Here is a 23,257-nt window from a genome sequence, read left to right as displayed (position 1 = left end):
ATGATGGCCAGGTGGACACTGATAATGGTGTAACTGAACTGGATGATGGCCAGGTGGACAATGATAACGGTGTATTGGAACTGGATGATGGTCAGGAGGACACTGATAACGGTGTAACGGAACTGGATGACAGCCAGGAGGATACTGATAACGGTGTAACGGAACTGGATGACGGACAGGAGGACACTGATAGCAGTGTAACTGTACTAGATGACGGTTGAGAACACTGATAATGGTGTAATGGAACTAGATGACGGCCAGTAGGACACAGATAACAGTGTAACGGAACTGGATGACAGCCAGGTGGACACTGATAACGCTGTAACGGAACTGGATGACGGACAGGAGGACAATGATAGCGGTGTAACTGTACTAGATGAGGGACAGGAGAACACTGATAACAGTGTAACTGAACTGGATGATGGTCAGGAGGACACTGATAATGGTGTAACTGAACTGGATGATGGTCAGGAGGACACTGATAATGGTGTAACTGAACTGGATGACGGCCAGGAGGACACTGATAACGGTGTAACGGAACTGGATGACGGCCAGGAGGACACTGATAACGGTGTAACGGAACTGGATGACGGCCAGGAGGACACTGATAGCGGTGTAACTGTACTAGATGACGGTTGAGAACACTGATAATGGTGTAATGGAACTAGATGACGGCCAGTAGGACACAGATAACAGTGTAACGGAACTGGATGACAGCCAGGTGGACACTGATAACGCTGTAACGGAACTGGATGACGGACAGGAGGACAATGATAGCGGTGTAACTGTACTAGATGAGGGACAGGAGAACACTGATAACAGTGTAACTGAACTGGATGATGGTCAGGAGGACACTGATAATGGTGTAACTGAACTGGATGATGGCCAGGAGGACACTGATAATGGTGTAACTGAACTGGATGACGGCCAGGAGGACACTGATAACGGTGTAACGGAACTGGATGACGGCCAGGAGGACACTGATAACGGTGTATTGGAACTGGATGACGGCCAGGAGGACACTGATAACGGTGTAACTGAACTGGATGACGGCCAGGAAGGACACTGATAACGGTGTAACGGAACTGGATGATGGTCAGGAGGACACTGATAATGATGTAACTGTACTAGATGACGGCCAGGAGGACACTGATAATGGTGTAACTGTACTAGATGACGGCCAGGAGGACACTGATAATGGTGTAACTGTACTAGATGACGGCCAGGAGGACACTGATAATGGTGTAACTGTACTAGATGACGGCCAGGAGGACACTGATAATGGTGTAACTGAACTGGATGATGGCCAGGAGGACACTGATAATGGTGTAACTGAACTGGATGACGGCCAGGAGGACACTGATAACGGTGTAACGGAACTGGATGACGGCCAGGAGGACACTGATAACGGTGTATTGGAACTGGATGACGGCCAGGAGGACACTGATAACGGTGTAACTGAACTGGATGACGGCCAGGAAGGACACTGATAACGGTGTAACGGAACTGGATGATGGTCAGGAGGACACTGATAATGATGTAACTGTACTAGATGACGGCCAGGAGGACACTGATAATGGTGTAACTGTACTAGATGACGGCCAGGAGGACACTGATAATGGTGTAACTGTACTAGATGACGGCCAGGAGGACACTGATAATGGTGTAACTGTACTAGATGACGGCCAGGAGGACACTGATAATGGTGTAACTGTACTAGATGACGGCCAGGAGGACACTGATAACAGTGTATTGGAACTGGATGATGGTCAGGTGGACACTGATAACGGTGTAACGGAACTGGATGACGGCCAGGAGGACACCGATAACTGTGTATTGGAACTGGATGACGGCCAGGAGGCCACTGATAACGGTGTATTGGAACTGGATGATGGTCAGGTGGACACTGATAACTGTGTAACGGAACTGGATGACGGGCAGGAGGACACTGATAACGGTGTAACGGAACTGGATGACGGGCAGGAGGACACGGATAACGGTGTAATGGAATTGGATGACGGCCAGCAGGACACCGATAACGGTGTATTGGAACTGGATGATGGTCAGGAGAACACTGATAACGGTGTAACTGAACTGGATGATGGCCAGCAGGACACCGATAACAGTGTAACGGAACTGGATGATGGTCAGGAGGACACTGATAGCGGTGTAACGGAACTGGATGACGGCCAGCAGGACACTGATAACGCCTGTAATCACTGACTGCCCAGAGCCAGGAACTAGCACTTTGCCTGTAATCTTCTTTCCTCCTCTAGTATCTGCAACTCCTCTATAAATCAGTATAATTACACTATCTCCCCAGTCCAACATAAACCTTTACAACTATTATAAACATTGGGCAGCTTTGTTTCTGCACTGAAATTTCAAACTAAGCTAGAACACCCTCAAAATCGCTCTGCACATTATTCACCTCTTCCCCAGGGACAGAGACCGTCTGTCCATCCACGGTGACCAGCATGGGACAGAGACAGTCTCTCCATGCACAGTGACCAGCATAGGACAGAGACAGTCTCCCCAGGCACAGTGACCAGCATAGGACAGAGACAGTCTCCCCAGGCACAGTGACCAGCATAGGACAGAGAACGTCTCCCCAGGCACAGTGACCAGCATAGGACAGAGACAGTCTCCCCAGGCACAGTGACCAGTAGAGTTATAGGAAAAACTTTAAGCACTGACCATGTGTTATGGGAGAATAAATGAAATATCACCTGTGTACTTTTGCCGGATCCAGGCTCTCCACACAGAAGCACAATGTTACTGGTTTGAAGGCTCTCCATGAACTGGTATTTTACAGCCCAAATAGGCAATGTACGGCGTTTGGCAAAGAGCTGGTAATACCGAGAGGAAAATGGCAGTCCATCAAACGGATTTTGCTCCAGGTCTCCTGAGTCCTCTTCACCATCTTGCAGGAGAATATGGTCCTCCTCTCCATCTTGCAGGTGAATATGGTCCTCCTCTCCATCTTGCAGGAGAATGTGGTCCTCCTCTCCATCTTGCATGAGAATGTGGTCCTCCTCTCCGTCTTGCAGGAGAATATGGTCCTCCTCTCCATCTTGCAGGAGAATATGGTCCTCCTCTCCGTCTTGCAGGAGAATATGGTCCTCCTCTCCGTCTTGCAGGAGAATATGGTCCTCTTCACCATCTTCCTGCTGCCAATCATCGGAACAGCCTAACGACTCCATTCCCTCTGTGATGGATTCTACGTAACCACTACAACCCTGGAGACAGAGAAGACGAGAGAGAGAGACGGGTGATATTGTGATGAGACATCCAGCACAGGAAGGAGGATGTGGCGACCATTACTATGGTACATAATGATTTACATGAAACGCTGACCTTATTGTACGTATGCGCAAGAACAGCAATAATTACTGCGCTTGGCGTTTTTTGTTTTGTTTAATATAGTTTTAATTATAAATATTTTTGCTCGCTATTCATAAACAGGAGGCGCGTTTTTATTTATACCTATAATTGGATTTATTTAAAGGTTTTTAATATCCCACACAAACAAGGGATGCGTTTATGTGACCGGCAGTCAGGAGACCACCGACGCCGGGATCCTGAAAACGGAATAGCCCGCCAGTCGGCATGTCAACCAACAGGGACTATTCCAACTCGTGGGTGTCCACAACACCCATGGAGTGGGAATAGCTGGATGAGCATGGCTACATCTGTGGAGTGTAGTGCAAAAAACTAGTGGCATTATGTTTGCCTGCGCCTTGTCGCAGCATGGTGTATTCAGTCACAGTGTAATGAATGGAGTCTCCGGCGGGAGCAATACTGGTGTTCGTCCACCAGGTGTCGCTTTTGAAAACAATGCAAAGTCCAGCGACGTTCGTAGTTTAAGAACGACTTTTTTACATGATCCCTACATTAAGCAGAAATGTGAACACAGAAAAAGATTTGCTCAGCGTTTCCAACGCACACAAAGAAAAGTGCAGATCAGAGTTCTACACAGCGCTCTAAAAGAAAAAGAATCATTACAATCAGCGATAGTTGGGACACACAGCACTTTAAAAAAAACTTACAATGAGCGACATTACTATTTCACTGCAGGTGTGTGACACCTGTCTCCATAGCTCTCTGGGCATAGTGGTAACAAGTTCTGTCGTGCTTTATATACAGTCTGTCACGCTCGACGAAGACTGAGGTTCCGACAACCGAGCTTGGGCTGGAAGGACAGCTGACTGTGTAGGAAGTAGACGAGGTGGTTGAATGTAATTCTTCCTCATGAGGTGGAGGCCTAGTAGGTGTAGAGTTGGCTGGTGAGCAGAAGAAAGAGTGAGGACTCTGTAGGAGGTTAACTGTATCTTTAATGAAGAAACAACTGTGCACCGATACTTGAGGAATTGAAAGACACAGGGAGAGAACTGGAGTCAATGATTAAACGATTTGAGGAATGGAGCTGAAGATCACCGGTATTTGAGGAACTGAAAAACTGTGGTTTATGATTGGTAGACAAGGCTGAAGGAGGCTGGGTTTTGAAGGTCTGAAAGACTGTGGCTTGTGACTGGTAGACAAGGTTGAAGGAGACCGGTCTTGAAGAACTCAAAGACAGTGACTTGAGCTTGGAGAGCGAGGCTGAAGAACTCAGATTCTGAAGAAACGAAGACTGTGGTTTGGGCTAGCGAGACGCCCGCAGTTTAGTACCCGAAGCCTCTTAACGACCGGGAGCCCGTGAGCTCCCCCACGAGTGGCGACGGGTTTAAGCGACAGAACAACAGCAGCGATAGGTCAAGGACTGATGATAGCAACCGAAACCGGTGAACCAGGAGCAGCCTGGGAGTATAGAGCTGGAGCACCTTTCACAGGAAAGTAACTTGAAGCACTGGCACTCTCTCCCTGAGCCTTTTATAAGGGAAGACTGCACCGGATTGGTTGGAAGCAGAGTGTGAATTCAATTGGCAGATCTCTGGTCTCCAACATGGCCGCCCCCAGCACTGGGGACATTCTCAGCTGCAGCACTTTAGCTAACCCAGATCCGGCCCGACTTCCTGAAACATAGTAACTGCCAGGGGGCTCTGATGCAGCGACTGCCCACCGGACCCCGACCCCTGGAAGCCGCACACACGCCCAAGGACCCGCTGCAAGCAGCTCCCCGCAGTCGCACCAACTACCAGGATGGCAACCCCTGGGAGACCACACCGGAAGTAAGGCTCCGGATACTGACAGTACCCCCCTCTTTTTTAGGGACTCTGGACATCTTCTGGCTTTCTCCGGGTTTTTGCCATGAAAGGCCCAGACCAATCTTGGGGCATGAACGTCCTCTGCCGAAACCCAGGATCTTTCCTCTGGGTCATATCCCTTCCAGTCAATAAGATATTGGAGGCGACCATATCTTCTAAGGCAATCAAGGATCTTGTGAACCTCAAATTCTTCTCCTTGAGCAGCTTGAACCTTAGGAAGCTTAGGAAGTGCAGCCTGAAAACGATTACGTATGAGAGGCTTCAGTAAGGAGATGTGGAAAGCATTAGGGATCTTCAAATAAGGAGGCAACGTGACCTTCTATGATACTGGATTCAATACTCCTTCTATAGGATATGGTCCAATAAAACTGGGGGCAAATTTCCTAGAGGGAACTTTGAGTCTTAAGTTCCGAGTGGAAATCCAGACTTGATCTCCCACTTTGAGGCTAGGAACCGCCTTCCGCCTCTGATCTGCAAAGAGTTTGTATTTATTGGATGTTTTGGGCAAAGCCTTATGAACTTGTTTCCATGACTTCGAAAACTGTCGAAGAGCTAACTCCGCAGCAGGGACTTCGAGAGCAAAGAGTGGCTGGAAAACAGGAACACATGGGTGGAATCCATAATCCACATAAAACGGCTAAATGATAAAGATTGTTGTGAGCAAATTCAGCGAATGGGAGATAGTCCAGCCAATCATCCTGAGAAGAAGACATGAAGATTCGCAGGAAGGTCTCTAAGTCTTGGTTCACTCTCTCAGTCTGGCCGTCCGATTGGAGATGGTATGCGGAAGAAAAATTAAACTTTATCCCAAGGGCCAAGCACAACGCTTTCCAAAATTTAGCCACGAACTGAGGCCCTCGATCGGAAACAATCTCTTGTGGAAGACCATGTAACCGGAAGATGTCTCATATAAACTGTTTCGACAGATGTGACACATATGGTAACCCTGAGAGCGGAACAAAGTGTGCCATTTTGGAGAACCAGTCCACAATGACCCAAATGGTGTTTTGTCCTCTAGAGACTGGCAAATCAGTTATAAAGTCCATGGAGATGTGTGTCCAAGGTTTCTGTGGGACCAGTAGGGGATGAAGCAAACCAGGTGGCGATCCTTTTGGGCTCTTATGTTAAGCGCACTTTGGACAGGCAGCTATGAATTCCAAAACATCTGTCTTCAGATGAGGCCACCAGTAGGAGCGTTGGATGAATTTAACAGTCTTGAGGCTACCTGCATGTTCCATACAAGGTGAGGTATGAGCCCACGTGAGCAGTCTTTTTCGAAGTTCCAGTGCAACAAAGGTTCTTCCTGGAGGAGGAAGTGGAGCAGTATGGGTTGCAGCGAAAGAGGCAGGATCCAGGATGAATTGTATGTCCGGAAGATCTGTGGACTTATCCGAATTTAATGAACGAGAAAGTGCATCTGCTTACCAATTGAGAGAATCCGGATGATAACTGAGCTTGAAAGAAAAACGGGAGAAGAAGAGTGCCCACCTGGCCTGCCGTGGGCGGTCTGAAGATATAAAAAATATTTGTGGCCTGTGGTTACAGAGATTGGGTGCTGAGCTCCTTCCAGCAAGTACCTCCACTCCTCAAAGGTAAGTTTTATAGTCAGCAAATCTTGTTCCCCAATAGCGTAGTTTTGTTCCCCCGGAGAGAATCTTTGGGAAAAATAAGCACAGGGATGAGCTTTCTGGTCCTCGAAGAACTGGGATAAGACGGCTCCCACTCCTACTGAAGAAGCATCCACCTCTACCTGAAAGGGACGACTGAGATCGGGTTGTTGAAGGATAGGAGCAGACATGAAGGCCTCTTTAAGAAACAAAAAAGCTTTTAGTGCCTCAGGTGGCCAAGCTGCAGTGTTAGCCCCTTTTCTCGTTAGTGCTGTAATAGGAGCAATGATGGAAGAGTAATCTTTAATGAACTTCCTATAGAAATTGGTGAAGCCCAAAAAACACTGGATTCCATTCAGAGTGACAGGAAGGGTCCAATCTCTGATTGCCTGGACTTTGGCAGGGTCCATCTGTAATTCCCTCCCAGAGATGATGTAACCTAAAAAGGAGATGGAGGGAACCTCAAACGTGCACTTCTCCAGTTTACAAAAGAGTCGATTCTCCCTTAGACGTATCAAGACTTCTTTGACCTGTTCTCGATGGACGTTCAGATCTTTGGAAAATATCAGGATATCGTCCAGATACCCAACCAGGCACTTATAGAGGAGATCCCGAAATAACTTGTTGACATAATTCTGGATCACTGCTGGAGCACTGCACAGGCCAAAGGGCATCACCAGATATTCGTAATGCCCATCGCGGGTATTGAACGCTGTCTTCCACTCGTCTCCCGCGCGAATGTGTATAAGGTAATAAGACTTGTCAGATTGAGACTGTTTGCCATAACCCTTTCCTTTTGCTTTTCCTTGAGTCCAAAAGGGCTGAAAAGCTGGAAATCTAGGCTTGGATTTGTATGTGGAAGGAAACTTCACTTTATTGGGAGTCTGCTTCTGACTCCAAAATACTGTTTAATTCTTTACCAAAAAGAATATCTCCAGTAAAAGACAAACACTCCAGAACCTTCTTGGATTCTGAATCAGCTTTCCATGTACGTAGCCAAACTGCTCTGCGAGCTGCTACTGATGAGGCTGATGCCTGGGAGGCAATTGTACCCATATCCAAGGCTGCTTCTTCCATAAAAATTTTTGCTCTCTAGATGCCAAAGGAAGATCATCCTCCAATGCATCAGCCCAGGCTGCCACTGCTTTTGCCATCCAGGCTGAAGCCATGGCTGGGCTTACGATTGCCCCAGACAAGGAGAAAATGGTTTTAAGAAAACCATCTATTTTTCTATCCGTGACATCATTTAAAGATGCTGAAGGCAGAGGTAATGTATATTTCCACACCAATCAAATGACATGCATGTTTACTTTGGGAGTCACCTCCCTTTTTAAACAGTCCCCAGCCGGGAGAGGATAATGGGAATTCCATTTCTTTGGAATTCTAAACTTCTTACTGGGTGTTATCCAAGCCTCTTGCATAATTTCCGTCAGCTGTTCTGACCAAGGAAATTCAGTCCTAACTGTTTTGGGACATTTAAACACAGGTGCCTTGGATTTTAACACATGCTCTGCTGCCTCCTCTAAGGATAGAATGTCTTACATAGCACTAATTAGCTCAGGTATGTCCACAGAACTGAAACCTTCATCCTCATCTCTGTATGCAGACTCGGAGTGCAATGAGTCCTCATTCTCCACCGAGTCCCCATCTGAAACATTTGTAGACTGTGAAGATGTTTCATGTATATGTGATTTACTTCCATCGGTCTTTCAGCCTGTTTTTGTTGAAAGGCTGCAGATTCCTGTACTGGATGTGATAAACCCCAGGTGGATGTTGCATTTAAGGGTTAATAGGGAAACCTATCCCTGATATAGGGGCTGGCATTATCCGCTCAGCTATACTGGATAAGGTCTGTGCAAAAGTAGCCCATGGGGGTTCCATTTGAACCTGATTATTCAGGAGGCTTTGGTGAAAACTAAAACAGTTTAGGGGGTAATTCAGATCTGATCATAGCAGCAAATTTGTTAGCAGTTGGGCAAAACCATGTGTACTGCAGGGGGGGGGGGGCAGATGTAACATGTGCAGAGAGAGTTAGATTTGGGTGGGGTGTGTTCAAACTGAAATCTAAATTGCAGAGTAAAAATAAAGCAGGCAGTATTTACCCTGCACAGAAACAAAATACCCCACCCAAATCTAACTCTCTCTGCACATTACATCTGCCACACCTGCAGTGCACATGGTTTTGCCCAACTGCTAACAAATTTGCTGCTACAATCAGGTCTAAATTACGCTTATAATCCATGTTGAATCAGATCCTGAGAGGTTAACCCTGCTTTGCTGGACAAACATGAAAGGAGTGTTGGTGTTGCTAAGGAGAGTGTATCCTCCTCACCCTTGCTGCTCTTAGACATGATAAAGAAATCACACACCTGTACAGTGTTACTACACAATTTGTGAATGAAATCACTTTAAAATTTGTTAAAGTGACATACAATCTGACACCTCCCTGCTTTGCACCAGCATTGAGGATCGGAATAGACAGAGAAAACTGACAAAATTATAGTAAAGTCAGCAATCACACTAGCAATCAGTCACATGTTATACATTAGTATAATAAGCAATATGAGCACATCATCAACTACAGATACAGTTCAAGTATGTAGGAGAAACATATTACTGCATTACCTTATATAGGACGTTAAGCGTATTCAGTCGCACAGCGAAAGAAAACAGCAGTAATAGTCTACAGACTCATATGCATCAGGCACTTATTCAACTACTTGTACTCAAAGGTAGATAGAGACTTACTAGGGTATTCAATTATCCGCAAATTTGCGGTAATCGGGCGAAAATTGCCGCAAAAATGCTCAGTTTTTCAGCCTATTTAATTCCAAACGGGTTTCACGTGAAAATTCTTGCAGTGAAAAGTGCAGGTGAAAATGGGGAAATCAGCCTGTACCCCAAAAAATGCTAAACTAACATAGGAAAACATAAGAGAAGTGTGTTAGAGATCACATTAGAGCGTTTTTGGGTACTTAAATTGTATGAAATGGCTGTTATATGCATTTTTTTTTAAAATGCAAAAAAATGATAGAAAGCAAGTTTTTTTGAGCAAAATAAATGCTCTCATTAAATTTGGGGTACATGAAAATGGGTATAAGTATATATTTGGGTCATTTTAGGGTACTTTAAAAAAAAAAAGTGGAAACAGACCGATTACTCTCATCTGCAAGCCTAAAAACACCTGTCTCACTCATAAAGCATCCCAATATACCTGTCCCATACCTTGAACCCCGATTTCCATCACTTTGCACTTTTTCACCCCAAAAATGACATGTCATTATTGGCTAATTAAAAATAATTAAAAACTTCAACGTGCCTAATTAGTCATTAAGGGGGGTGTCCCAGGAGTTCTGTACCATATCCAAACATTTTTACCTTAAAATAGTGACTTTTCCCAACTTTTCACCTGCTCAGAGTAGGTGAAGTGAAATTAGTGAAAAAATGATCACCGATAAATTTTCCCTGCAAATTGAATAGTCCGTTTTTTCGCGCGAAAAGTCCGTTATTGCTGCTAATTGAATATACCCCTTAGTGCTGTATCACCCGGCTCAGGAGAGTGGGATATAGGGAGACTCACCCCGCTTCCAGGATCGATCAATATATTTGCGAACGCTGAGTGGATCCAGACGCTCTTAGTGTACACACTTGCCCCGTGAAACTACAGTGAACACAGACGCACCAGTCACAAAGCCGCCTATGCTTCGACTGGGTCCTTTTAGATACACAACGTCTCAGATGGAAGCGGGAAAACAGTTCATGGCGGGAAACTCAGAGGAAACTGGTCATGAACTGGGGAGAGGGGCGACCAGGAGAGCGTCCGACTCACCACGGCTGACATCAACCCTAGGGATCACGGCCTTATACTACCCCTGAAGCCTATAATCCCTGAGGCCTAGCACTGGAGCACCCGTGGTGGCAGCCACATCAGCGACTGTTCGGTAGTCTCCTCCCAGTACAGCGCGGCTGTGTCCGTGTTCCCCCTCTAAGCGGAACCGATGCCTTACCTTCTCCCCGTGCTCCGGCCACAGCCTGGTAACGTCTGCTGGACCTGCCAGTAACATCCGACACAGACGCCCGCCGAAACAGCACTTGTACCGTGGGTAAGCTTTGTCGCGACCCGGCGGTGAGTTGTTGGAGCGACTCTTTCCAATATGCGTATAAGACGCTGTTTAGAAAGATCACTCAAGAAAAAAATAAGAATTTACTTACCGATAATTCTATTTCTCGTAGTCCGTAGTGGATGCTGGGGACTCCGTAAGGACCATGGGGAATAGTGGCTCCGCAGGAGACTGGGCACATCTAAAGAAAGCTTTAGGACTATCTGGTGTGCACTGGCTCCTCCCCCTATGACCCTCCTCCAAGCCTCAGTTAGGATACTGTGCCCGGACGAGCGTACACAATAAGGAAGGATTTTGAATCCCGGGTAAGACTCATACCAGCCACACCAATCACACCGTACAACTTGTGATCTGAACCCAGTTAACAGCATGATAACAGAGGAGCCTCTAGAAAAGATGGCTCACTACAGCAATAACCCGATTTTTTGGTAACAAAAACTATGTACCAGTATTGCAGACAATCCGCACTTGGGATGGGCGCCCAGCATCCACTACGGACTACGAGAAATAGAATTATCGGTAAGTAAATTCTTATTTTCTCTAACGTCCTAAGTGGATGCTGGGGACTCCGTAAGGACCATGGGGATTATACCAAAGCTCCCAAACGGGCGGGAGAGTGCGGATGACTCTGCAGCACCAAATGAGAGAACTCCAGGTCCTCCTCAGCCAGGGTATCAATTTTGTAGAATTTTACAAACGTATTTGCTCCTGACCAAGTAGCTGCTCGGCAAAGTTGTAAAGCCGAGACCCCTCGGGCAGCCGCCCAAGATGAACCCCCTTCCTTGTGGAGTGGGCATTTACAGATTTTTGGCTGTGGCAGGCCTGCCACAGAATGTGCAAGCTGAATTGTACTACAAATCCAACGAGCAATAGTCTGCTTAGAAGCAGGAGCACCCAGCTTGTTGGGTGCATACAGGATAAACAGCGAGTCAGTTTTTCTGACTCCAGCCGTCCTGGAAACATATATTTTCAGGGCCCTGACAACGTCTAGCAACTTGGAATCCTCCAAGTCCCTAGTAGCCGCAGGCACCACAATAGGTTGGTTCAGGTGAAAACGCTGAAACCACCTTAGGGAGAAACTGAGGACGAGTCCTCAATTCCGCCCTGTCCGAATGAAAAATCAGATAAGGGCTTTTACAGGATAAAGCCGCCAATTCTGACACGCGCCTGGCCCAGGCCAGGGCCAACAGCATGACCACTTTCCATGTGAGATATTTTAACTCCACAGATTTAAGTGGTTCAAACCAATGTGACTTTTGGAACCCCAAAACCTACATTGAGATCCCAAAGTGCCACTGGAGGCACAAAAGGAGGCTGTATATGCAGTACCCCTTTTACAAACGTCTGAACTTCAGGGACTGAAGCTAGTTCTTTTTGGAAGAAAATTGACAGGGCCGAAATTTGAACCTTAATGGACCCCAATTTCAGGCCCATAGACTCTCCTGTTTGCAGGAAATGTAGGAATCGACCCAGTTGAATTTCCTCCGTCGGGCCTTACTGGCCTCACACCACGCAACATATTTTCGCCAAATGCGGTGATAATGTTTTGCGGTTACATCCTTCCTGGCTTTGATCAGGATAGGGATGACTTCATCCGGAATGCCTCTTTTTCTTCAGGATCCGGCGTTCAAAACCGCCATGCCGTCAAACGCAGCCGCGGTAAGTCTTGGAACAGACAGGATCCTTGCTGGAGCAGGTCCCTTCTTAGAGGTAGAGGCCACGGATCCTCCGTGAGCATCTCTTGAAGTTCCGGTTACCAAGTCCTTCTTGGCCAATCCGGAGCCACGAATATAGTGCTTACTCCTCTCCATCTTATCAATCTCCGTACCTTGGGTATGAGAGGCAGAGGAGGGAACACATACCCTGACTGGTACACCCACGGTGTTACCAGAGCGTCTACAGCTATTGCCTGAGGGTCCCTGGACCTGGCGCAATACCTGTCGAGTTTTTCCCAACGGTTTATAATCATGTGGACGACTTCTGGGTGAAGTCCCCACTCTCCCGGGTGGAGGTCGTGTCTGCTGAGGAAGTCTGCTTCCCAGTTGTCCACTCCCGGAATGAATACTGCTGACAGTGCTATCACATGATTTTCCGCCCAGCGAAGAATCCTTGCAGCTTCTGCCTTGCCCTCCTGCTTCTTGTGTCACCCTGTCTGTTTACGTGGGTGACTGCCGTGATGTTGTCCGACTGGATCAACATCGGCTGACCTTGAAGCAGAGGTCTTGCTAAGCTTAGAGCATTGTAAATGGCCCTTAGCTTCAGGATATTTATGTGAAGTGATGTCTCCAGGCTTGACCATAAGCCCTGGATATTCCTTCCCTGTGTGACTGCTCCCCAGCCTCGCAGGCTGGCATCCGTGGTCACCAGGATCCAGTCCTGAATGCCTAATCTGCGGCCCTCTGGAAGATGAGCACTCTGCAACCACCACAGGAGAGACACCCTTGTCCTTGGTGACAGGGTTATCCGCTGATGCATCTGAAGATGCGACCCGGACCATTTGTCCAGCAGGTCCCACTGGAAAGTTCTTGCGTGGAATCTGTCGAATGGGATTGCTTCGTAAGAAGCCACCCTTTTACCCAGAACCCTTGTGCACTGATGCACTGAGACTTGGCTCGGTTTTAGGAGGTTCCTGACTAGCTCGGATAACTCCCTGGCTTTCTCCTCCGGGAGAAACACCTTTTTCTGGACTGTGTCCAGGATCATCCCTAGGAACAGAAGACACGTCGACGGAACCAGCTGCGATTTTGGAATATTGAAAATCCAATCGTGCTGCCGCAACACTACCTGAGATAGTGCTACACCGACCTCCAACTGTTCCCTGGATCTTACCCTTATCAGGGAATTGTCCAAGTAAGGGATAACTAAAATTCCCTTCCTTCGAAGGAATATCATCATTTCGGCCATTACCTTGGTAAAGACCCGGGGTGCCGTGGACCATCCCTACGGCAGCGTCTGAACTGATAGTGACAGTTCTGTACCATAAACCTGAGGTACCCTTGGTGAGAAGGGTAAATTTTGACATGAAGGTAAGCATCCTTGATGTCCCGAGACATCATGTAGTCCCCTTCTTCCAGGTTCGCAATCACTGCTCTGAGTGACTCAATCTTGAATTTGAACCTCTGTATGTAAGTGTTCAAAGATTTTAGATTTAGAATCGGTCTCACCGAGCCGTCCGGCTTCGGTACCACAACAGTGTGGAATAATACCCCGTTCCCTGTTGCAGGAGGGGTATCTTGATTATCACCTGCTGGGAATACAGCTTGTGAATGGCTTCCAAAGCTGTCTCCCTGTCAGAAGGAGACATCGGTAAAGCCGACTTTAGGAAACGGCGAGGGGGAGACGTCTTGAATTCTAATTTGTACCCCTGAGATATCACCTGAAGGATCCAGGGGTCTACTTGCGAGTGAGCCCACTGCGCGCTGAAATTCATTGAGACGGGCCCCCCACCGTGCCTGATTCTGCTTGTAAAGCCCCAGCGTATACTGAGGGCTTGGCACAGGCGGGAGAGGGCTTCTGTTCCTGGGAACTGGCTGATTTCTGCAGCCTTTTTCCTCTCCCTCTGTCACGGGGCAGAAATGAGGAACCTTTTGCCCGCTTGTCCACGAAAAGACTGCGCCTGATAATACGGCGTCTTCTCATGTTGAGAGGCGACCTGGGGTACAAACGTGGATTTCCCAGCCGTTGCCGTGGCCACCAGGTCTGAAAGACCGACCCCAAATAACTCCTCCCCTTAATAAAGCAATACTTCCAAATACCGTTTGGAATACGCATCACCTGACCACTGACGTGTCCATAACCCTCTACTGGTAGAAATGGACAACGCACTTAGACTTGATGCCAGTCGGCAAATATCCCTCTGTGCATCACGCATATATAGAAATGCATCTTTTAAATGCTCTATAGGCAAAAATATACTGTCCCTATCTAGGGTATCAATATTTTCAGTCAGGGAATCCGACCACGCCAACCCAGCACTGCACATCCAGGCTGAGGCGATTGCTGGTCGCAGTATAACACCAGTATGTGTGTAAATACATTTTAGGATACCCTCCTGCTTTCTATCAGCAGGATCCTTAAGGGCGGCCATCTCAGGCGAGGGTAGAGCCCTTACAAGCGTGTGAGCGCTTTACCCACCCTAGGGGGTGTTTCCCAACGCACCCTAACCTCTGGCGGGAAAGGATATAATGCCAATAACATTTTAGAAATTATCCGTTGTTATCGGGGGAAACCCACGCATCATCACACACCTCATTTGATTTCTCAGATTCAGGAAAACTACAGGTAGTTTTTCCTCACCGAACATAATACCCCTTTTTTGGTGGTACTCGTATTATCAGAAATGTGTAAAACATTTTTCATTGCCTCAATCATGTAACTTGTGGCCCTACTGGAAGTCACATTTGTCTCTTCACCGTCGACACTGGAGTCAGTATCCGTGTCGGCGTCTATATCTGCCATCTGAGGTAACGGGCGCTTTAGAGCCCCTGACGGCCTATGAGACGTCTGGACAGGCACAAGCTGAGTAGCCGGCTGTCTCATGTCAACCACTGTCTTTTATACAGAGCTGACACTGTCACGTAATTCCTTCCAACAGTTCATCCACTCAGGTGTCGACCCCCTAGGGGGTGACATCACTATTACAGGCAATCTGCTCCGTCTCCACATCATTTTTCTCCTCATACATGTCGACACAAACGTACCGACATACAGCACACACACAGGGAATGCTCTGATAGAGGACAGGACCCCACTAGCCCTTTGGGGAGACAGAGGGAGAGTTTGCCAGCACACACCAGAGCGCTATATATATACAGGGATAACCTTATATAAGTGTTTTTCCCCTTATAGCTGCTGTATAGTTTATACTGCGCCTAATTAGTGCCCCCCTCTCTTTTTTAACCCTTTCTGTAGTGTAGTGACTGCAGGGGAGAGCCAGGGAGCTTCCCTCCAACGGAGCTGTGAGGGAAAATGGCGCCAGTGTGCTGAGGAGATAAGGCCGCCGATAAGGGGGCGGAGCCTATCTCCTGTTTTTCTATGTATTCTGGCAGCGGTTAAATGCATCCATATAGCCCAGGAGCTATATGTGATGCATTTTTTTGCCATCAAAGGTGTTTTTATTGCGTCTCAGGGCGCCCCCCCCCCAGCGCCCTGCACCCTCAGTGACCGGAGTGTGAAGTGTGCTGAGAGCAATGGCGCACAGCTGCAGTGCTGTGCGCTACCTTGTTGAAGACAGGACGTCTTCTGCCGCCGATTTTCCGGACCTCTTCTGCCTTCTGGCTCTGTAAGGGGGCCGGCGGCGCGGCTCTGGGACCCATCCAAGCTGGGCCTGTGATCGTCCCTCTGGAGCTAATGTCCAGTAGCCTAAGAAGCCCAATCCACTCTGCACGCAGGTGAGTTTGCTTCTTCTCCCCTTAGTCCCTCGATGCAGTGAGCCTGTTGCCAGCAGGTCTCACTGAAAATAAAAAACCTAAACTAAAACTTTCACTAAGAAGCTCAGGAGAGCCCCTAGTGTGCACCCTTCTCGTTCGGGCACAGAGATCTAACTGAGGCTTGGAGGAGGGTCATAGGGGGAGGAGCCAGTGCACACCAGATAGTCATAAAGCTTTCTTTAGATGTGCCCAGTCTCCTGCGGAGCCGCTATTCCCCATGGTCCTTACGGAGTCCCCAGCATCCACTTAGGACGTTCGAGAAATAGTAAGACTATAAAAATAAAAAGCAGCGGCCCTCTGACCATGGTCCGGCTCCTACCGCACCAAACACAATACTGATTTGCCTGAGCCAGTGGGCGGGGATATATGGACGGGCCCGTTGCATGCTGGGAGGCTGAAAAGCTTTGACCGTTTGGTGCAAATCCGCTGTCGCTCCATCATATCCCAATGTTATCCTGTGGATAACCTGTGGACCCTGGAGGAGAAAAAATAAGAATTTACTTACCGATAATTCTATTTCTCGTAGTCCGTAGTGGATGCTGGGACTCCGTCAGGACCATGGGGTTTAGCGGCTCCGCAGGAGACAGGGCACAATAATAAAAGCTTTAGGATCAGGTGGTGTGCACTGGCTCCTCCCCCTATGACCCTCCTCCAAGCCTCAGTTAGGATACTGTGCCCGGACGAGCGTGCATAATAAGGAAGGATATTGAATCCCGGGTAAGACTCATACCAGCCACACCAATCACACCGTACAACCTGTGATCTGAACCCAGTTAACAGTATGATAACAACGAAGGAGCCTCTGAAAAGATGGCTCACAACAAGAATAACCCGATTTTTGTAACAATAACTATGTACAAGTATTGCAGACAATCCGCACTTGGGATGGGCGCCCAGCATCCACTACGGACTACGAGAAATAGAATTATCGGTAAGTAAATTCTTATTTTCTCTAACGTCCTAAGTGGATGCTGGGGACTCCGTCAGGACCATGGGGATTATACCAAAGCTCCCAAACGGGCGGGAGAGTGCGGATGACTCTGCAGCACCGAATGAGAGAACTCCAGGTCCTCCTCAGTCAGGGTGTGCCCCTGACCAAGTAGCAGCTCGGCAAAGTTGTAAAGCCGAGACCCCTCGGGCAGCCGCCCAAGATGAGCCCACCTTCCTTGTGGAATGGGCTTTTACTGATTTTGGCTGTGGCAAGCCTGCCACAGAATGTGCAAGCTGAATTGTACTACAAATCCAGCGAGCAATCATCTGCTTAGAAGCAGGAACACCCATCTTGTTGGGTGCATACAGGCTAAACAGCGAGTCAGATTTTCTGACTCCAGTCGTCCTGGAAACATATATTTTCAGGGCCCTGACAACGTCAAGTAACTTGGAGTCCTCCAAGTCCCTAGTAGCCGCAGGTACCACAATAGGTTGGTTCATGTGAAAAACAGAAAACACCTTAAGGAGAAATTGAGGACGAGTCCTCAATTCTGCCCTGTCAGAATGAAAAATTAAGTAAGGGCTTTTATATGATAAAGCCGCCCATTCTGACACACGCCTGACTGAAGCCAGGGCTAATAGAATCTTCACCTTCCATGTGAAATATTTTAATTCCACAGTGGTAAGTGGATCAAACCAATGTGACTTTAGGAAACTCAAAACAACATTGAGATCCCAAGGTGCCACTGGGGGCACAAAAAGAGGCTGTATATGCAGTACCCCTTTTACAAACGTCTGAACTTCAGGCACTGAAGCCAGTTCTTTCTGGAAGAAATTCGACAGGGTCGAAATTTGAACCTTAATGGACCCTAATTTTAGGCCCATAGACAGTCCTGTTTTCAGGAAATGTAGGAAACGACCCAGTTGGAATTCCTCTGTAGGGACCTTCTTGGCCTCACACCACGCAACATATTTTCGCCAAATGCGGTGAAAATGTTTTGCGGTTACATCCTTCCTGGCTTCGACCAGGGTAGGGATGACTTCATCTGGAATGCCCTTTCAGGATCCGGCGTTCAACTGCCATGCCGTCAAACGCAGCCGCGGTAAGTCTTGGAACAGACAAGGCCCCTGCTGGAGCAGGTCCTTTCTTAAAGGTAGAGGCCACGGATCTTCCGTGAGCATCTCTTGAAGTTCCGGGTACCAAGTCCTTCTTGACCCATCCGGAACCACGAGTATCGTTCTTACTCATCTCCTTCTTATGATTCTCAGTACTTTTGGTATGAGATGCATAGGAGGGAACACATACCCTGACTGGTACACCCACAGTGTTACCAGAGCGTCCACCACTATTGCCTGAGGGTCCCTTGACCTGGCGCAATATTTGTCTAGTTTTTTGTTCAGGCGGGACGCCAACATGTCCACCTTTGGTTTTTCCCAACGGTTTACAATCATGTGGAAGACTTCCCGCTGAAGTCCCCACTCTCCCGGGTGGAGGTTATGCCTGCTGAGGAAGTCTGCTTCCCAGTTTTCCACTCCCGGAATTAACACTGCTGAGAGTGTTATCACATGATTTTTCGCCCAGCGAAGAATCCTTGCAGTTTCTGCCATTTCCCTCCTGCTTCTTGTGCCGCCCTGTCTGTTTTCGTGGGCGACTGCCGTGATGTTGTCCCACTGGATCAATACCGGCTGACCTTGAAGCAGAGGTCTTGCTAAGCTTAGAGCCTTGTAAATTGCCCTTAGCTCCAGTATATTTATGTGGAGAGAAATCTCCAGACTTGATCACACTCCCTGGAAATTTTTTCCTTGTGTGACTGCTCTCCAGCCACTCAGGCTGGCATCCATGGTCACCAGGACCCAGTCCTGAATGCCGAATCTGCGGCCCTTTCATAGATGAGCACTCTGCAGCCACCGCAGAAGAAAACACCCTTGTCCTTGGAGACAGGGTTATCCGCTGATGCATCTGAAGATGCGATCCGGACCATTTTCCCAGCAGATCCCACTGAAAGGTTCTTGCGTGAAATCTACCGAATGGGATCGCTTTGTAAGAAACCACCATTTTTCACAGGACCCTTGTGCAATGATGCACTGATACTTTTCCTGGTTTTAGGAGGTTCCTGACTAGCTCGGATAACTCCCTGGCTTTCTTCTCCGGGAGAAAACATCCTTTTCTGGACTGTGTCCAGAATCATCCCTAGGAACATTAGACGTGTCGTCGGAAAAAGCTGCGATTTTGGAATATTTAGAATCCACTCGTGCTGTCGTAGAACTACTTGAGATAGTGCTACTCCGACCGCCAACTGTTCTCTGGACCTTGCCCTTATCAGGAAAGCGTCCATATTTCTTTTAGGAAGAATCATCATTTCGGCCATTACCTTGGTAAAGACCCGGGGTGCCGTGGACAATCCAAACGGCAGCGTCTGAACTGATAGTGACAGTTCTGTACCACGAACCTGAGATACCCTTGGTGAGAAGGGCAAAATTTGGACATGTAGGTAAGCGTCCCTGATATCCAGTGACACCATATCGTCCTGGTTCGCTATCACTTCTCTGAGTGACTCCATCTTGATTTGAACCCTTGTATGTAATTGTTCAAATCTTTCAGATCTCACCGAGCCGTCTGGCTTCAGTACCACAATATAGTGTGGAATAATACCCCTTCCCTTGTTGTAGGAGGGGTACTTTGATTATCACCTGCTGGGAATACAGCCTGTGAATTTTTTTTATTTCCCCCCCCCCCCCCCCCCCCCCCCAATACTGCCTCCCTGTCGGAGGGAGACGTTGGTAAAGCAGACTTCAGGAACTTGTGAGGGGAAGACGTCTCGAATTTCCAATGTACACCTGGGATACTACGTGTAGGATCCAGGAGTCCACTTGCGAGTGAGCCCACTGCGTGCTGAAACTCTTGAGATGACCCCCCACCGCACCTGAGTCCGCTTGTATGGCCCCAGCGTCATGCTGCGGACTTGGCAGAAGCTGTGGAGGACTTCTGTTCCTGGGAATGGGCTGCCTGCTGCAGTCTTCTTCCCTTTCCTCTAACCCTGGGCAGATATGACTGGCCTTTTGCCCGCCTGCCTTTATGGGTACGAAAGGACTGAGACTGAAAAGACTGTGTCCTTTTTTGCTGAGATGTGACTTGGGGTAACAAAAGTGGATTTTCCAGCTGTTGCCATGGCCACCAGGTCCGATGGACCGCCCCTTTATACGGCAATACTTCCATGTGCCGTCTGGAATCTGCATCACCTGACCACTGTCATGTCTATAAACATCGTCTGGCAGATATGGACATCACATCTACTCTTGATGCCAGAATGCAAATATCCCTCTGCGCATCTCGCATATATAGAAATGCATCCTTAAAATGCTCTATAGTCAATAAAATATTGTTCCTGTCAAGGGTATCAATATTTTCAGTCAGGAAATCCGACCAAGCCCCCCCAGCGCTGCACATCCAGGCTGAGGCGATTGCTGGTCGTAGTATAACACCAGTATGTGTGTATATACTTCTTAGGATATTTTTCAGCTTCCTATCAGCTGGCTCCTTGAGGACGGCCGTATCTGGAGACGGTAACGCCCCTTGTTTTTATAAGCGTGTGAGCACCTTATCCACCCTAAGGTGTGTTTCCCAACTCGCCCTCACTTCTGGCGGGAAAAAGTATACCTCCAATAATTTTCCATCGGAGGAACCCCACGTATCATCACACACTTCATTTAATTTATCTGATTCAGGAAAAACTACAAGTAGTTTATTCACACCCTACATAATACCCTTATTTGTGGTACTTGTAGTATCAGAAATATGTAACACCTCCTTCATTGCCCTTAACATGAAACGTGTGGCCCTAAAGGAAAATACGTTTGTTTCTTCACCGTCGACACTGAAGTCAGTGTCCGTGTCTGTGTCTACCAACTGAGGTAAATGGGCGTTTTTACAAGCCCCTGACGGTGTCTGAGACGCCTGGACAGGTACTAATTTGTTTGCCGGCCGTCTCATGTCGTCAACCGACCTTGCATCGTGTTGACATTATCACGTAATTCCTAAATAAGCCATCCATTCCGGTGTCGACTCCCTAGAGAGTGACATCACCAATACAGGCAATTTGCTCCGCCTCCTCACCAACATCATCCTCCTACATGTCGACACACACGTACCGACACACAGCACACACACAGGGAATGCTCTGATAGAGGACAGGACCCCACTAGCCCTTTGGGGAGACAGAGGGAGAGTTTGCCAGCACACACCAAAAACGCTATAATTATCCAGGGACAACCCCTTATACAAGTGTTTTCCCTTATAGCATTTTCACATATGTAATCATATCGCCAAATAAGTGCCCCCCCTCTCTGTTTTAACCCTGTTTCTGTAGTGCAGTGCAGGGGAGAGCCTGGGAGCCTTCCTCACAGCAGAGCTGAGCAGGAAAATGGCGCCGTGTGCTGAGGAGAATAGGCCCCGCCCCCTAAAACGGCGGGCTCTTCTCCCGGAGTTTGTGAGTTCTGGCAGGGGTTAAATACATCCATATAGCCTCAAGGGCTATATGTGATGTATTTTAGCCATAAAAAAGGTATAATACATTGCTGCCCAGAGCGCCCCCCCCAGCGCCCTGCACCCTCAGTGACCGCTGGTATGAAGTGTGCTGACAACAATGGCGCACAGCTGCAGTGCTGTGCGCTACCTTATGAAGACTGAAAGTCTTCTGCCGCCTGTTTCTGGACCTCTGGACCTCTTCAACTTCGGCATCTGCAAGGGGGGTCGGCGGCACGGCTCCGGGACGAACCCCAGGGTGAGACCTGTGTTCCGACTCCCTCTGGAGCTAATGGTGTCCAGTAGCCTAAGAATCCAATCCATCCTGCACGCAGGTGAGTTTTCTTCTCTCCCCTAAGTCCCTCGTTGCAGTGAGCCTGTTGCCAGCAGGACTCACTGTAAAATAAAAAACCTAACTTAAACTTTTATTCTAAGCAGCTCAGGAGAGCCACCTAGATTGCACCCTTCTCGGCCGGGCACAAAGATCTAACTGAGGCTTGGAGGAGGGTCATAGGGGGAGGAGCCAGTGCACACCACCTGATCCTAAAGCTTTTATTATTGTGCCCTGTCTCCTGCGGAGCCGCTAAACCCCATGGTCCTGACGGAGTCCCCAGCATCCACTTAGGACGTCAGAGAAAATGTGTTTTAAATGTATGTGCATGACTGAGCTGGGACTGCAGGTTCCGCGCTGCAGCACTGCGACAGGTGAGAGCCTGGGGCAGTATGTCTGTATATGCACCTACCTGTGTCCCTGGTGGTCTAGGGGGAATCTAGAGCTCGTTGCAGCCTCCCCCATAGAAGCAGCATGGAGAGGTAGAGAGGAAGCAGGCCGGCCCAAGCAGTGTTTCAGGGAGCTCCAAATAGCTTCCCCTCCCTGGGGACCCTGGCTGCCCGTCTCTGGAGGGACGTTTAGAGGGAACCTCACCCCACATGTGTTGGCACCAGGGTGGGAGCGACACAGCAGGTGGGCTCAGGACTAGCGGAGTGACCACTGCCCACAGTCCATAGGGGACAATGTAAATGTGCACACGGTAAAGACAACAGGGCGGCACTACCCCTGTGGCATTGTGTGGTGAGGGTGTGTGCCCCAGAATGTACATACCCCCTGACACATCAACAACTACTCACCTGCAGTGACGTGAGTATGTAGCACAGTGGAGAGCAGTGTAGCTGTATGTAGCACAGTGAGGAGCAGTGTAGGTGTATGTAGCACAGTGGGGAGCAGTGTAGGTGTATGTAGCACAGTGGGGAGCAGTGTAGGTGTATGTAGCACAGTGGAGAGCAGTGTAGCTGTATGTAGCACAGTGAGGAGCAGTGTAGGTGTATGTAGCACAGTGGGGAGCAGTGTAGGTGTATGTAGCACAGTGGGGAGCAGTGTCACCTGTATGTAGCACAGTGGGGAGCAGTGTAGGTGTATGTAGCACAGTGGGGAGCAGTGTAG

The 23,257-nt window shown here is 48.3% G+C and overlaps 1 protein-coding gene across 1 annotated transcript in view; it reads right to left on the bottom strand.

Moving 5' to 3' along the window:
- Positions 1-23,257, bottom strand: part of DQX1 (DEAQ-box RNA dependent ATPase 1) — a 231,115-nt gene that overhangs the window by 200,183 nt on the left and 7,675 nt on the right. The window contains exon 2 of the mRNA XM_063926029.1: positions 2,730-3,239. Coding sequence (XP_063782099.1) covers positions 2,730-3,203 — 474 coding nt within the window. The 5' untranslated portion in view covers positions 3,204-3,239. The remainder of the gene's footprint in view (positions 1-2,729; positions 3,240-23,257) is intronic.

Source organism: Pseudophryne corroboree, chromosome 1 (genome assembly GCF_028390025.1).
Source record: "Pseudophryne corroboree isolate aPseCor3 chromosome 1, aPseCor3.hap2, whole genome shotgun sequence".
NCBI classification, from domain to species: domain Eukaryota; kingdom Metazoa; phylum Chordata; class Amphibia; order Anura; family Myobatrachidae; genus Pseudophryne; species Pseudophryne corroboree.
The sequence above is the reverse complement of the archived record's forward strand: the minus strand, read 5'-3'. Positions and strand labels throughout refer to the sequence as shown.